Below are 17,352 nucleotides of genomic sequence, written 5' to 3'. Positions count from 1 at the left end.
TTCATCATCCTTGGAAAGAGGGCAGAAAGCTACTTCATGGAAAACCAAAACTAGTGAATCATTCAGATTATGTAACTGAGAAGGGGACCCAAGACTCACCTCAAAGTGGAATCCCACTTTGCAAAGTAGGACTTTTTAAAATATTAAAACAGGAAACATATTTAAGGGTAGAAACAGTAGGGGGTGAAAATCTAAACATCCATATCCAAGCTGTCTGATGCCCGATGGTAAGTTTGAAGGTAAACCTTCTCTAAGTATTCATTCTCTTAAAAGATTAGAAGGATAAAAAGGAATTTATACAAAGAAGCCAATTCTTCCATGAGACTTGCCTTTAAGGAGGCACAGGTGCTGGGCATCTGCCCCAGCTGATTTAGGACTCAACTCACAGCAAGCCGTGGGCAAGAGATGCAAGTTTTCAGATTCTACATAGAGGAAAAACAGCAAGTGGAAAACACAGCCTCAATCCATGGGAACTTGAATGACAGCCCTTTAGAAAGACAAAAGGCAGGAAACAGCTGAAAGAGGAGGACTGCTCACTAATGGACTCTCAGCTCTGTGTGGCACTGTTTGCTACTCACTCATATCATAGCATGTGGTTGTCATAACAAAGCTATGGGCATTCAAAACCACCTCAATACTTACAGGTGATGAAAGGTAAATCAGTCTGCACAAGGCCACAAAGCCAATAATCAGTAGAAATACAATTTGAATTCATAGCTGTCCTCTGGAAAGGAAAAGAAAGCAAAGGCTGGGGGGCTTTTCAGGAGCCAGGCAGTCTGCCAACTAAGCGCTGGCTTAGAAGCACAGGTCCCTACATACTACCCAAGATGTGTAGAAGGTAGGCATGCTGGGGTGATGGAAACAGAAGTACCTGTGCTGATCTGGCACCTCCCATGACAATGAGTCTGTGAAGAGGATGAATATGCAGGTGAACAGAATAGAAGGGAGGCAAGTCTAAGCATTTGGAATGAGACTGGAGTCAATGAAACATGAAAACATTCTCAGCTTAGTAGTGCTGTGCTTAGCCAGGAGTGTGGCCTAGTGGTAAAGTGCTTACCTAACATGCACAAAGCCCCAGGTTTAATTCCTCAGTATCACAAACACACACACACACAAAAAGCCAGAAGTGTTGCTGTGGCTCAAGGGGTAGGATACCAGCTTTGAGAAAGCTCAAGGACAGTGCCCATACCCTGAGTTCGAGCCCCAGGACTGGCAAAAAGAAGTATGAATAACTAACTAACTAACTAAATAAATAAATGATAAGTGCAGCATTTTCTGAATACCTGCCATCCTGAACTGTAAAATCACATTATAACTTGATTTACAAATGAACATATTTCTTCTAAGTGCAAGAAAAATTCTTGAAGGCATTAATGCAAGGGAATTCCTAATATTTGAAAATACTTATTCACTGGGAAAAGTCCCAGACCCTGTCCACCTACGCTATTACTTCTATCATCACCGCCTATATTTTGCCTTATTAAATACCTTATCAGGTAATAAAAGGTTCAATGCCCTGAAACCAAGCTGCCCATTTCCTCAGTGGAAATTGAGCACCTTTGATATATGCTAAAATTCTACTGTGTTGCTGTAGACAAAGACTGGAAAAATAACTAAAATAGCTATTTATTTAAGTAAATTTCAAGTGTCATGACAATGGCTGACAGTAGGAAATACACCTTTTGATCTACAGCAGACAGGGATGTAAAAAAAAAAAGGAGTTGCCATATTGTTACAGTATCTCACTTTGTTACCTGATATATCGGATATATTTGTATTTGGTTATTTGAAATTGGATAGGGAAGGGGGGAAAACAAGATAAGGGGTGGGGATCAGGGGAGGGAAATGGGGAGCAAGATATGTGAAAGGGTATCAATGTATGGGAATTAATGCACCATCTATCTGGCAAATATCATGTAACCCTTCTATTAATTACAATAAAAATATATGAAAAAAAAGAAAGAAAAAGGGAGGTGTTCCCATGCTCCTGGATTGGAAGAATCAATATCATGAAAATGACAATCTTGCCAAGGGCTATCTACAAATTCAACGCAATACCCATCAATATCCCAATGTCATTCTTTAAAGAAATAGAAGAGGCAATCCAAAATTTCATATGGAATAATAAAAGACCCCGTATAGCAAAAACACTTCTTAGCAGAAAGAACAGCACAGGAGGAATTTCAATACCAAACTTTAGACTCTATTACAGAGCTATAACTATCAAAACAGCTTGGTACTGGCTCAAGAACAGGCCTGAAGACCAATGGAATAGAACTGAAGACCCAGATATTAAACCACAGACCTATGGCCACCTAATCTTTGACAAGGGAGCCAAAAAAATAGAATGGAAGAAAGACAGCCTCTTCAACAAGTGGTGCTGGCAGAACTGGTTAAGCACATGCAGAAAACTAAAGTTGGATCCTCCTTTGTCCCCCTGTACTAGAATTAACTCCAAATGGACCAAAGACCTCGAGGTAAAAGCCGACTCACTGAAAACTTTACAAGAAGGAATAGGAGATACACTAGGCCTCTTTGGCACAGGTCGAAACTTTCTTAATAGGGACCAAGAATCACAACAAATCAGACAAAGGCTGGATAAGTGGGACTGCATTAAACTGCAGAGCTTTTGTATGGCAAAGGACATAGCTAATAAACTAATTAGGAAGCCTACAGAGTAGGAGAAGATCTTCACCAACCAAACAACGGACAAAGGCCTCATATCTAAAATATATCAATAGCTCAAAAAATTGAATCAATCCAAAACTAATCTCCAAAGTAACAACCATCCCATTAAAAGATGGGCCAAAGACTTAAAGAGAGTCTTCTCTGAAGAAGAAACAAAAATGGCCTATAAACACATGAAGAAATGCTCAACATCTCTGGTCATAAAAGAAATGCAAATCAAAGCAACTCTAAGATTCCACCTCACTCCAGCTAGAATGGCCAGGATCAAGAAAACTAATAACAACAGATGCTGGAGGAGATGTGGCCAGGAGGGATCACTACTACACTGTTGGTGGGAGTGCAAACTCATTCAACCACTATGGAAAGCAGTATGGCAGTTCCTCAAAAGACTAAACATAGAGCTCCCCAATGACCCAGCAATTCCACTACTTGGCATTTACCCAATCATCCAGAAACAAAGACATACTAAATCCACCAGCACAACAATGTTCATTGCAGCACTATTTACCATAGCAAAGATATGGAACCAACATAAGATGTCCCTCAGTTGATGAGTGGATCAACAAGATATATTTGTACACAATGGAATTCTATGCTGCTGTCAGAAAGAATGACATTACCCCATTTGTTAGGAAATGGAAAGACTTAGAAAAGATCATTTTAAGTGAAGTAAGCCAGACTCAAAGGAACTTAGGCTCAATGGTTTCCCTCATTTGTCATAATCAGTAGAAACCTTGGGCTCTACTAGCAGAGATTTGCAATAGAGCAAAACCTTGATACATAAGGCCATATAGTAGGACCCTAAATGAAAGGATCTCTAGGATATAGAAACAAAAGCCATATAATGAATGATTGTTGTCCTTAATGTACTATGTTATCTCTCATCTCTTTTGCTGTCCCTTGGTTATCTCATATTGTTACAGTATCTCACTTTGTTACCTGATATATTGGATATATTTGTATTTGGTTATTTGAAATTGGATAGGGAACAGGGGAAAACAAGATGAGGAGTGAGGGTGGGGGGAGGGAAACGGGGACCAAGACATGTGAAAGGGTATCAATGTATGGGAATTAATGCACCATCTATCTGGCAAATATCATGTAACCCTTCTATTAATTACAATAAAAATATATGAAAAAAAGGGAGGTGTGTGTGTGTATGTGTGTGTACATCAAACAATATTCACATAAAGCAAAATCTGGCTGATATGAGTAATGAAAACATTCTACTATCTTACTCCAGTTCACTTACTCACAAACAAAAATATTGGATTGATCCACTAAGGTGGCTTTGTGATCCACTGTGGGCTTAACTTATCATTGGAAAATAGCTATCCAGAATCAGTGTGCATAGACAAGTCTAGGAATTTGTCTGATAAAAAGACAAGTATAAGGAAGTTCTGGGAACTATATGTACTATTTTCCCACCAGGAAAAGCTCCAGGAACTTCCCCCCGACCCTCCTACCCTGCCCTGCGCAACACACCAATAAGGGTGAATAAATAAAGAAAAGGAGTTTACATGGATGGAGGACATCACAGACTGAAAGAGTCCAGTGAAAAAGCAAGCTCATTAAAATAACAAGAAACCCTGGCTAGAGCACTACTGAAAGTACACAACTTATGAATTCCTCTGTATATCTTTGAAGAACTTCACTAGCACCAATTATTACTCACAAGAAAGCATTGCTATGATACCAATTTTTAAAATCCCAACTTGATTCAGAATGTGTGTAAAGCTATGTGCATGTATATAGGGCTTTAAAAACAGACCAAGGGACAGTAGCTGTTACATCTGCAGCATTTCTAGTCATTAGGTTGACCTCAGGCCAGCAGAGTGTCTCAAGGATGTGAATTGAATCATAATTGAGCCCTCAGCTGCCTTGAGGCCAACAGGCTACATCAAGTATTCTTGTGCATTTACCTTCAAGAAAATGTACTAAACCTAAATCCCTAATACTTCACCCTCTCACTGAGAATATTCTGTGGTATCCTGGTGAGAAACAACACTAATCCTCAGTTTTCTTGCAAAGCGCTGAGGCTTTAGTTATCTAGCTCAGTGCTCACAAAGAGGTATGTGGACATAGACATGACAACCCCAACACCCATTTTTCTCCACTGTAATTATAGCTCTAAGGTGAAAAATTCCAAGTCCTTTCTTACAAGCACAGTTCCCCTCCTCCAGTTATAGCTAGTTTGCTTCTCTCATTAATGCCTCTTTATCAAAATCTCCATTCTTTGTTTTGTATGGGAAGGCGGGGAATGAGCATGTATGGGGTAGTAGGCTCCGTTCTCAATGGGCTGCTTATCTGGGAAATGGGGGCTACCACTGAAAGTCAGACTGACCCATTACTAAACAACTATATGCACTCATCCCGAATTGTATTTCAGTTCAGATACTTCATACACAATGGACAATATTACTGATAAATATTGCTGAAATAGGCTACTTCGAGAGAGAAAACAATTTCCATTGGCCTTTCTTATATAAAGGTTCAATATTTACCTAACTAGTGTTGAAGGAGTATGCAGGAAAAATAATGATTTCCAAGGTTACTATCAGGCCTCTGGGCAGTGACCTGAGAATGACATAAATATTTTAATTATTTAATTATTTAATTTTAGCATATTATGTTTGGTCATATATAGGAGTTCTCTGAACAAGGACATAAAAGGCGTACTTTGCTTTTTCCCCATTTTAAGATCAATCATATCCTAATATTAGACCCCAAGGCTGCTATTGTCAGCACAGCTATCAGTCTCCACCTGGAAGGTCCCAAGAGGAAGCTGTTGCTTCCCGCCGGATGAAACTTTGTGGGATTCAAGGTGTGCAGCAACCACTTTGCTAAAAAATGCAAGCATGAATTTCAGGTGGCAAAATTCTTAGTTAACTCAATCAATAGAACCTTCCTTTAACTAGTTTAGAATATGTCACTCAAAAGGTGCCAAGGGTGAGGATGACAATCTTCTTCTTCATGTTCCTACACTATATCTATGTGGGCACAGCAGACAGAATACTAGTAAGTGGTAACTTGAGTTGATAAGCATAGGAAATAATATTGAGGTTTTGATCACAATTCTCAGAAACCAGCAGGCCCACAGGCATGCCCCCAGAATTTCCATTACAAAGCATACTGTTTGGTTGAGAGGGGATTCTCACAGTTTTTGGAATTTTTCATGTGTTTTTGTTTTTTATGACTTGGTATATAAAATATATTTCATGTCCAAGTCAGTTCAAACATACATGCAAATGTATACAAATAACCTATGGTTCATGAAATAATAATTTTCCTTATTGGCAATGGTTCTGGTATTTTTAATTTTTTGGCAGTCTTGGAATTGAACTCAGGGCCTGGGCACTGTCTTGAGCTTCTTTTGCTCAAGGCTAACACTCTACCATTGGAGCCACAGTGCCACTTGCATCTTTTTCTGTTTATGTGGTACTAAGGAATGGAACCCAGGACTTCATGCATGCTAGGCAAGTACTCTACCACTAAGCCACATTCCCTGCTCTATTCTGGTATTTTTAAATTAATTCTGATAACAAAAAAATTATCTGGTCATGGCCCACTAAATTGATTTTCTGTCCCACTATTGAGTCCAGAGCAGTGTGTGGAGAAAAATGATAAATGATACAAAAAGCCTTGTTTTGAGGCTGTACTTTATTCATCGTTAACTAATTATGTATTGGGATTGGTTGGAAGACTTAGAAAATTATAAAGCCTAGAGATAGTTAGTTGGAAAGTAACACTGAAAACCAAAGAAATCAGTGACAGACTAGGGCCTGTTTATTTTGTCATTGTCAATATTAATTCACTAATTTTAGGAAGCTGAAATTCCTAGCTTTATCACAAGAATATCTACACACTACAAAACTACATTTTTATGTCTGTATTGTATTGTACTACGATTGTTACTATAAACACCACTATCTAGAGAAAGGCTGCATTGAAATGTGTACTTCTTACTTTTTTGTCTTTATTAGAAAAATAATTTCATGTAGTTTGGGGAGATAGCAACTGAAATTTGGAAGACAGAACTAAAATTTTCGGCATTAGAAAATAAGTGGAAGATTTAGAAGAACAAATTACGTGGGCAGATCAGAAAATAGAAAATCCAACTTCAAGTGCATACCTCATACCAATTTGCTATCCATTTCTTCTGGCCACCAACTCCTATTTAACACAAGAACATCAACTGGAGAACCTTAATGGAAGTGATGGTAATGGCAGAAATTATGAGGGTCTAGAGGGTGTTATGCTTCTTCAATGGATATTATTTGAAGATTCTATAAGGAAAAATTACTTGTCAAATGTGTTATCAATGGTTGAATAAACAGAGCTTTTGAAATAGATTTAGCAGATTCAACTTCATCTCATAATAGATTATCATTAGCAAGACACGTGTTTATATGATTGGTTAATTAAGTGGAACAGTATAATGTCTTGGGCTAGTAAAACCCAATATATTTTATTCATCAAAACCCAATTCCCTCTCATGAATGTAAATTACTATCCATCCCCTTCTTTCCATTTCCCCATCTCATTATTCCTTTCTCATTCTACAGTATCACATAGTGCCACCTGAGTAGCATTGAAAGAACAAAATCTTCAAGCTAACAGAATATTAATTTTTGTCAGTCCTGGGCAATGTCCCTGAGCCTCTTTGTGCTCAAAGCTAGTGCTCTATCATTTGAGCCACAGCATCACTTCTGGCATTTTTGAGTATATATTGGAGGCAGGAGTCTCAGAGGAACTTTTCTGCTTGGGTTGGATTCAAACTGGCGACCCTCAGATCTCAGCCTCATGAGTAGCAGGATTACAGGTGTAAGCCATTGGTTCCTGGTGAGTATGAATTCTTAATATCATTTCAGAAATCAAAACCAGTCTTCTGACTTCCGCACCTTCCTCCCCTTCCTCTGCCAATCGTGTTGTGACAGAGACATCATCCTCCCTCCTGTAGCAAGTAGGAAGTTCAAACCATAATTACAGATGCCTTCTCAGTACAGATTGCCCTTGATGGTTTTAGCACAGGATGAAGTTCTGATTACTACTACGACAATGAGATTTGTGAAGAAAAATACATTTTAATACCAAATCAAAATTAAGTTTTTCTTACCTGCTCAACAAACACATAATACAGGTAATGTATATATTACAGTAGGTCAGGTTTGTAGAATGCGTTCTAGGATGGCAAATTATGGACTCAGGAGGAAAATGATTGCCTAACAATGAATATACCTATATTTACACGACCAAACAAAGTTAAAAATACATTAATATTTCTTAAGCAATAAAATAAAGGGCAGGCACCAGTGGATCATGCCTATACTCAGGTTAAATCTGAGGATCATATTTCAAAGCCAGCCAGGACAGGAAAGTCCATGAAACTCTTATCTTCAATTAACTATCCAAAAGCCAGAAGTGGATCTGGGATTTGACTGGTAGAGTGTTAACCTTGAGCAAATATGCTCAGGGACAGTGTCAGGCTCTGAGTTCAGTCTCCAAGATCTCCTTCCTCCCCGCATCCCCAATCCCTGACCATATACACACAAAAGCCAAAAAGAAAAAGGAAAAAAAACCAATATAATAAAAAATTCAAAGAAAAAATTTTGGCTGGTCCTGGGGCTTGGGCACTGTCCTTGAGCTACTTTCACTCAAGGCGAGCCACAGTACCAGTACCATTTCTGTTTTTTTGAGTATTTATTGGAGATAAAAAATGTCTTGGATTTTCCGGCCAAGAGATTCTAACTGGCATCTAACTGTGACCCTCACATCCCAGCCTCCTGAGAAGCTAGGATTACAGGCATGAGCCACTGGCACCAGGTCAAAAATGTTTTTAATAAGAAAAAGGTGTCTTTATTTTTATATACTCAAATCAAAGAAAATATTCATGTATATATCTTCACTGAAATGATACCTAAAAGTCCATCGTGCTCCAAAAACAGATAAAATGTTGTTTCCTTTTGATTTGCTAACCTAAATACAGTCAGAGATTTTTGTCCACATGATTTTTTTTGGGGGGGGAAATTAAGTCAATCATAATTCTTTGTACCTGCCATTTCAATTTGTTTTGTCGTCATACTTGATTGGACAATATATGTATATAAACACAACAGTATCAAGTCTGGTGATTTAGTCCTTTCTATGTGACATTACTGCTTCTTCAGCACTCAGCTTCAGGAAGACATTAAACATTATTAAATTATTTGACACTGACAAAGTGAATTAGGCTGGTGTTATAGGCACACATTTTAAAATGCGATTTGTTGTTTGCTTGAGATTACTCCTACTTGTCTATGGAGTTAGGTGTCTGCTTATGGAATGAGGTGAGCATTCTGACAGACTTGCTTATATTTAATATCAGTTAAGAGAAAAGCAATGAATGTTTACTTCTAAGGTCAGATGAGCGTTCTGATTGAAAGCTGGGATTTTAGTTAGGTTATATAAGTATTTATATACTTGCTAGGGTGAACAATGCACTGTGTACTGTGTGAGAAACTAATGAATCCTTTCTCAATAAAATTTTAAGTTATGTTATCTTTAATTATAATACTCTTTGATAAGGGAGAGTGAACAAACACTACATCCCAGATCTCTAGTCAGAAAATGAAGCTTTCTGAGTGGTTATAGATTTTAATAAAAGAGGACAATGAGAGAAATAATAACCAGCACTCATTTTAAATGAAGCATTTCAAAATTTATATTGGCGTTATAAAATTGCTGCAAATAATACACTTTCTTACAACACAAGGCAGTCTGAGGAAAACAGTCTGAAGTCTTAGGAAGATTTCTCTGCAATTGTGGTTTATACCAGTGGATGGATGCCTCCCATTACTCTAATAAAACTAATTTTGAAGAAATTTGAACTTAACAAGAATTTAAATATATGCAAAAACAATTTTCCAGTATATCTGAGTTACAAGGGATCCAGCTTTGTCTTCTTATTCTTAGAATCACTCCCTAATGATTCTAACAATCTCTGCAGAAAGCTCATTTTCAGCTAATAGTATCTAATAAAAGTCACTCCCTAATCATCATTTTGTTCTTAATTTTCAAGGCATTCAAAATTACATTATTGGATACATCCCAGTCTCTGAAACACATCAATTTCCAACTGTTATTGCCAAGGCCATGCAGAAGAGTTGAAAAAGAAACATCCCGACAAGGAGCAGTTGTTATAACCAGTAGGAGTGATGATTTCAAGAACTGTTATCTGCTGCCATGTGACAGCCTCCAGCACACTCCCTTTCCACCAGGGAGACAGAGTAAGTTCTAATTATCATTTAGGACAGTGACCTCACCTGAAGTTAAGCAGTTTGAGAAAGTACGTACATTTTAGACAGAAAAGAAAAAGCCAGATGTGTTAGTATACATCTGAAATTCCAGCCCTTAGGAGGCTGATGTTCAAAGGTGAAGCCAGCCTAGTCTATTTGGCAAGACTCACAAAAGCAAAATAAGCCTGTGCTGCTCATTCACACCTATAATCCTAGGAGGCTAAGATTTAAGAATTTCATTTTGAAGCCAGCCTGGGCAAGAAAGTCCTTGAGACTCCAATTAATCACAGAAAAATCAGAAAAGGAGCTGTGGCTCAAGAAGGAGAGCTCATTTTAGGACAGTACCCAGGCCTAGAACTCAAGCTCCAGGACTGGAATAAATAAATAAATACACAAATAAATAAATAAATAAATAAATAAATAAATAAATAAATAAATGAATAAGCTACTGTGGTGGTGAATAAGACATAATTATGCAGAAATTATGTCCAGGTGATTAAGGATGGTTATGCAAATGATCAAATTACTGTGTGTGTGTGTGTGTGTGTGTGTGTGTGTGTGTGTGTGTGTGTGTGTGTGTGTTTAAACTGAAAACAATCTCTTCCCAGGGCTGAGTGCGGCCTAGCGGTAGAATGCCTGCCTCGTATGTATGAAGCCCAGGGTTCGATTCCTTGGTTCCACATATACAGAAAAAGCCTTAAGAAAGTTCAATGACAGTGCCTGCACCCTGAGTTCAAGCCCTAGAACTGGAAATCAATTAATCAATCAATCAATCTCTTTCCATTTATGAGATAAGGGATGTGAAACTGCTAAGTTAACTTGAGTTACACAGTAGAACATCAACTGTAAAATGGGTTTCACAAGACTATTATGGATTTGTTTAATATTCTAAGGGTAATCCTTAGTATATTAAGCATTTCAAACAAAAGGTCTTTCACCTTTCCAAGAGAATCCCATTTCTGTAACTTATTACTTGTGTGTGACCTTGGTTAAGTTGCTTAACATTGGTTCCATGATTTTTCAAACAGAGCTAAAAATAATATCACCTTCTATGATTCACACACCCGAAAACTTGGGATAATTAGTGCTTTTCTGCATGATATTTACCATTCCCAAGGACCTACATAGTCAAGTTTTTTCCTAGCAAAGAATAAAGCATGGATCAAAATGTATAAGTACTAATAATTAAGTGTCCAAATAAAAGGCAACCATCTACTCAATGATATACTTTTCACTCTTTCCACTTACATTCCTGTCTTTCAGCTTGTATGACTGATTTTCTTTTAGGATTTATTGCTTTATGCTACGCATTGTCTTTTTCCAAAAGAAGTGTCTAAAAATGAAAATGATCAAGGGCAGAATAATTAAAGTTATTATCACTTCATGAAAGTGTGCTTTGGTAGTGTTTCTCCTAGACAGAATTATGCCATACACGAATAAATGATACCTGAGAAACAGAGAAAATTGCTCTTAAAGAAGCGCAAAAGGGGCCGGGAGTTTGGCCTAGTGGTAGAATGCTTGCCTAGCATGCACAAAGACCTGGGTTCGATTCCTCGGTACCACATACATAGAAAAAAAGCCGGAAATGGTGCTGAGGCTCAAGTGGTAGAGCTCTAGCCTTGAGAAAGTCCAAGGATAGTGCTCAGGTCCTGAGCTCAAGCCCAGGACTGGCAAAAATAAAAAAAAAAAGAAGGGCAAAAGGACACAGGAACATTTCACAATATTGCTAAAGTAAACTTTGTCAGTTAATCATTTTTTAGGTAATGAAGGAAAGTTTAAAAATGGTATTAGTAGTAAGTAATGAGCTGCAAGAGTAGAAATTGGGCTGAGACTTTTACCTTACACTTTCTCAATTTGGTACAGTGCAATGCATTATCCATATAAAATTTTGAATAACTTTAAAAACACCTAATCCTCATAGCCTGTCACATCTCCTTTTTCAGCTTTTAGATAATTTGTTTACAAGACTTGGCATATTGATTTTCTCCCTAAAAATAAGCAGGGTTCACTTGTAAAATGGTATACTTCTCTAGGGTCATTTGTCTTCAAAGTACTAAAGATATTAAAATATTCATAATCCTGAAGACCCAGAATTATTAGACAATTGATATATATATATATTTACTGATTTTTCTGTATATGCAGTTTCCTTCACTAAAACTTAAATTTTCTACCCACAAGACGTAAGTTGTATAAACCTCTGGAGGCCCTGATGAGGCAATGAAATTTCATAAGAGTACTTTCTTACATTTGGCTGTAAGTTTCTTCTTCCAAGGAAAAAAGTCATTAAAATAGCATAATGTTTTGATTAAGAAAGAACTTCTTAAGATTTGTATAAAAACAAATAAAAACAACAATAGTAACAAGAGTCAGGAAAGAGAGATAAAAGTTATAAACCATCATCATAATAAAACTTTTATTGGAACTCTGAACAAATGCAAAATGACCTAAAATCATGGAAACAGATGTTCAACAAAATATTTTCTGTGTTCCTATTATGGGCAAGAACTTTGGAAACAAAATGTATACCAGCACAGACATGATTCCTGCCTTCACATAATACTGAAGAACAAAGAAAGATAAACAGGCAATGACCATATGGCATGAGAAATGTCACAAGAGGAAGTGTAGAAGGTCAATGGAGCTCATGACAAGAAAATTCACCTGCGCTGGGAAAGTTAATATCTAAAAATATGGAAGACCAGGCACTGGCAGCTCACACCTGTAATTCTACCTACTTACGAAACTGAAATCTGAGGATTGTGGTTCAAAGCCAGGCAGGCATGAAAGTCCATGAGAATAATCTCCAATGAAACAGCAGAAAACCAGAAGTGGCTCTGTGGCTCAAAGTGGTAGAGCACTAGCCTTGAATTGAAGAGCTCAGGTGACAGCGTCCAGGCCCAGAGTTCAAACCCATGACCAATAAAATAAAATAAAATAAAATAAAATAAAATAAAATGATGGAAGGTGGGACTAGATCTTTGGAATTCTATAAGCTCGAGTGCAAATCCAGGTCTCACTGGAGCTATTTCATAACCTTGGCCAATTTATTTACAAAAGGAGTAATGTCTGTATCGATCTCAAAAAGGTGACCATGAACAATTATGAAACGCATGTCACAAATCTGGCTGTTTGTGGCAAATGGCAAGTACCCAATAAATGTTAATTGAGTGCAACTCATGATGAAAAATCAGCTGAAAACTAAAGAATGAATAGGGCAGCTCTGTAAAAAGAAGAAAGGAAGGAGGAGGAGGGTCCCAGAGAAAGGAAATCTATGTGTCCAGGAAAGCAATAATAGTATGATGAGCTTAAAGCAAAGAATCTTGCATAAGCCAAGTGTTGACAGAGGCTTTTGTGGGGCCAGTTGAAGTTCAAGCTGAAAAGGAAGACAGTCCGGATCCATGAGCTTATCTAAGCTCAATGGGGTCCCTGCAAGAATTTTAGTCAGAGGAATCAGATTTGAGTTTTAAAATGTTCAAGCTGGCTACAGTGTGGGAATGAAATGGAGAGTGAAGGCAGGAAGCGGGGAAATTGGTGATAATAATCTTAAAATAATTCCTTGCCTGCTGTGGACTTTGAGGAAGGCATCACAAGAAAAAAAATTAAAGCAATCCAAAGGGGACCTTGAAGTTATAATTAGCTTGCCTGCTCATCATTTCATTCATTTATTCATCCATCCATTCATTCATCTATAAGTTTGCAATGTGGTGTTGAGAGATTTCAAAGTGCATTATCCAGCATGGCCCAGCATACTAGAAGCATTTACCCAAAACAGATTACTGGTATCCTTTCCGTGACTGAAAAGCCTCCTTATCCTGTGACCCAAATCACGTGCAAAAAGAAAAATGCTTTGACGTGAGATCAGACCAAGTTGATGGCAGTGTCAGAGAACACTCTAGGATGAAACTTAAAGCCTGAAAATGTCTTGCTTTTACCCTGGGAAGAGGAATTAACACTAATGACATTATGTGCAGCCAACTTCTTTTTCAGAGTCACTTTTCCCAGACCAATTGTTAAGTGAATAACAATAGTCAACATTCATAAATGTTCTGTGAATTTCAGAAGAATCAGTAAGTTTATTACCATTTTGTACAAGATAGTATTATTCCTAACCAAAAGATGAGAAAACTGAGTCAAAAGACAATTTCCCCAAGGTCACAGAACTGAAGTGATGGAGCTGATCCAAACTAATAAATAATCTTATCCAACACAGGTAAGGAACATCCAGCCTGTGTAAAATATAAGGACCAAGATATAATTTGTGTGTGACAGATGTGGATGATTCTCAGATTCTTTTTGTCAGTCTGCTTGTACTGATCATTTTGTGTAATTGAATGATGTTATAAATATTCAGATGACATTTTGTAGGAAAAAGTTTCCCACCCCAGTTATTCTACGTTGACCTCTGGGGCTGGGGAAGCAGCACAGTGGTAGAGTATCTGCCTATCATGCACACAGGGCTCAATCTCCAGCATAATAAAAAACAAAAGCCACATGAGCAGGGCTGGGATTGTGGCTTAGTGGTAAAGTGCTTGCCTTGCATGCATGAAGCCCTGGATTTGATTCCTTAGTATTACTTAAACAGAAAAAGCCAGAAGTGGCACTGTGGCTCAAGTGGTAGCTTTGAGCAAAAGAAGCTCATAGACAGTGCCCATGCCCTGAGTTCAAGCACACACCCCCACACCACTATCACCACCAACAACAAAAAACCCACATAAACTAGTGGCTTACACCTGTAAGCCACTCAGGAGGCTGAGATCAGAGGACTGTTTCAAAGGCAGTAGAGGCAGAAAAGTCCATGAGCTTCTTTTCTCCAAATTATCACCCAAAATGCCACACAAGCAGACCTCTGGTTCAGGTGATAGAATGAAAGTCTCAAGCAAAAAGCTCAAGGGCAGTCTCTAGGCCTTGAGTTCAAGACACACACACACACACACACACACACACACACACACACACACACACTACACAGAAACAGCTTAGAAGTGGGTATAAAGCCACATTCTGGTATTTCAAACGTAGACCTTGAAATTAAGGCACAGGGGGATTAAGACATCACATCCATCTTATAACAAGACCAATACTTGGAAGATTTTATTACAGGAATAAAATAAAATGAATGAATAATTGTGGAAAAGAGTCTCAAGTGCACACTGAACTACTACTCTTTTCTAACGAGCACCATTTTGAAAGGGTATGAAACCTATTTTTGTTGTTCTAAGTGAAAAACCACTGCTCTACCATAAAGCCTAGAATACCCTAAAGGTATTCAAATAGAGAGACATTTCCTATCAGGTTAAAACAAGAGTAGAGCATTTCACACACAAAGGAGTGACACAAGAAATAAAAGGGAAGAGGAGGAGACCTGTTACTCTTCTGATTTCCTGCTTACAAAGCTGATTATCTCAGTGAGAAACAAATGGAAGATGTTTCTTGTCGGATCCTACAGGGTTCCATCATCCAAGTCGTAAAGACAAGTATATTTCACTCATAAGCTCTATGAGACACTCTCAGTGTGAAATGAATAGACAAACAACAACAACACCCTGAAACCTCCAGATAGGAAAGAAACCACCCCCACCCTGAAAGACCACGGGGCCCTCAGCAGCAGTAAGAATCGTGAGCCAGGTGACATTTTGAAATCCAACTTCACTCTTATTTGTCTCTCCCTACTAATCTACATTAGGTTTAAAACAAATCACAGCCATTTTTCCACCAGCGGCGATATTTTAAAGTAGTCACTACCCTCTGAGAACACCCCCCCATTCCCTTCCTTAAGAAAAAAAAGAGAGAGAGAATACAAATTGTGGGACTTGGGAAATAATTAATGACAAGCACTCAACCTCTGAGAGAGAGGGGAGGGGGGTGAGAGAGAGAGAGGAGCAGCTTCTGAAATCCAGCTCATTCTCACACACTTTTCACACAGCTCATCCACAAAACAGCCTCCTGAAATTCATCCGCTTTCCACTCGCGTTCTTCGGGACTCACTTGCCACCAGTGAAAACTAAACTCTGGACGCCTAGGTCCTGTGGGCACCAACGCCTGGTCGTTATGTCCTCCGCCCGCCCTGCTCCAGGCACCTGGGAGGATCAGGTCACCCACGGGCGCTGCCCCTGGAGGGGGCCCTGAACTCCTCCCTCTCACCTGAGGGGTACCCCGCCGCCCCCCACTCCCTAGGAAACACTCAAGAGCGGCATCGCCTCCGCCTTTAACCGCTACAAATACAACCAAATGCTCCCGCGACGGGTTCCCCGCCCATCCACCTGCCGGGCGGGCAGGTTCACACTTCGGCCGCCCGCCCGGAAGGCGTGAACGATGCGCTGCCCTCCGTGGACTCTCCACCCGTGCACACACCCCCTCGGCCCTCCACGGGAAGTTGTGAAGTAGCCGTCCCCCCCCACCCCACCCTTCACGACCCCTCCCCCCACCGCACCCCTCCTCCCCGGTCTCCGGGCCCGGCCCGGCCCGGCCCAGCGGCCGCGGGCGCCCGGGGAGGGCGGCGCCCCTCGCGTCGCGGGGCCCGGCCGCCCGGTACTCACCTCCTTCCTCCGGCTGGGCGCCCCGGGCCGGGTGACGAGGGCCGTCTCCTCGCACACCACGGCCACGTCCTCCACGAACACGCAGTCCGGGAGGCTCTCGTCGGCCGGCAGTTCCACCACCTGCAGCCCCAGCTTGCTGCCCAGCACGCCCACGTACTGCTGGTGCTGCCGCTCGGCGCGGGCGAAATCCACCGCGTCGCCCTTGGCGCGCCTCAGCGCGTGCTGGCTCAGGGACTCGGGCAGCGCCCGCACCACGGCGTGGGTGACCCGGCCGAAGGCGGCAGGGTGGCCGAGGCTAGCCATGGCTCCTCTGGGTTGGCGGCGGGGCAACCACGAGGGTCTGGAGCCCGGGGGCGGGAGGGCAAGGGGAGGCGCGACGTCTGGGTCTTCCCGCGAGCGGCGCGCTCGGAGCGGAGCTGAGCGGAGCGCGCCCGGCGGCTCCTCTTGGCAGAGGATGAATGTGGTGCAGGAGCAGCCCGGCTCGCGCCCGGAGCCCTGCCCGCGTCACTGAGCATGCCCAGAGCTCCGGGCGCCGGCCCGCGCGCAACCCGCGCGCCCACTCCGGCGCTCCGGGCTTTAGTGTCTGCCGGGGCTGGAGTGGAAGCGGGCGAGCGCTTTAGGAGTCACGCGCAGGTTGGGGGACCTGGACGACCCGACCACCTCCACCTCGACCCAGAGCCACCTGTGCTCCGCGTCAGGTGTACACCGCCCGTCACGCCCTCCAACCCCGACTAGCCGCCAGGGCTGTGGTCTACACCGGAGGGTTTAGCTAAGACTCGGGATGATCTCACTCGTGGACACATGCCTGGACCCCTTTCCCCTCTCCCTCATTCCCAGGGTCCCTGGGTGAG

The 17,352-nt window shown here is 40.8% G+C and overlaps 1 protein-coding gene across 1 annotated transcript in view; it reads right to left on the bottom strand.

Moving 5' to 3' along the window:
• The window catches only part of Ddah1 (dimethylarginine dimethylaminohydrolase 1), a 143,472-nt gene extending 126,512 nt beyond the window's left edge, over nucleotides 1-16,960 (bottom strand). Inside the window, exon 1 of the mRNA XM_090334499.1 lies at nucleotides 16,502-16,960. Coding sequence (XP_090190625.1) covers nucleotides 16,502-16,804 — 303 coding nt within the window. The 5' untranslated portion in view covers nucleotides 16,805-16,960. The remainder of the gene's footprint in view (nucleotides 1-16,501) is intronic.
• Between the last annotated feature and the right edge of the window lie 392 nt (nucleotides 16,961-17,352).

This window comes from Megascapheus bottae, chromosome 6, assembly GCF_031878675.1.
Source record: "Megascapheus bottae isolate mThoBot1 chromosome 6, mThoBot2.hap1, whole genome shotgun sequence".
Taxonomy (NCBI): domain Eukaryota; kingdom Metazoa; phylum Chordata; class Mammalia; order Rodentia; family Geomyidae; genus Megascapheus; species Megascapheus bottae.
The sequence above is the reverse complement of the archived record's forward strand: the minus strand, read 5'-3'. Positions and strand labels throughout refer to the sequence as shown.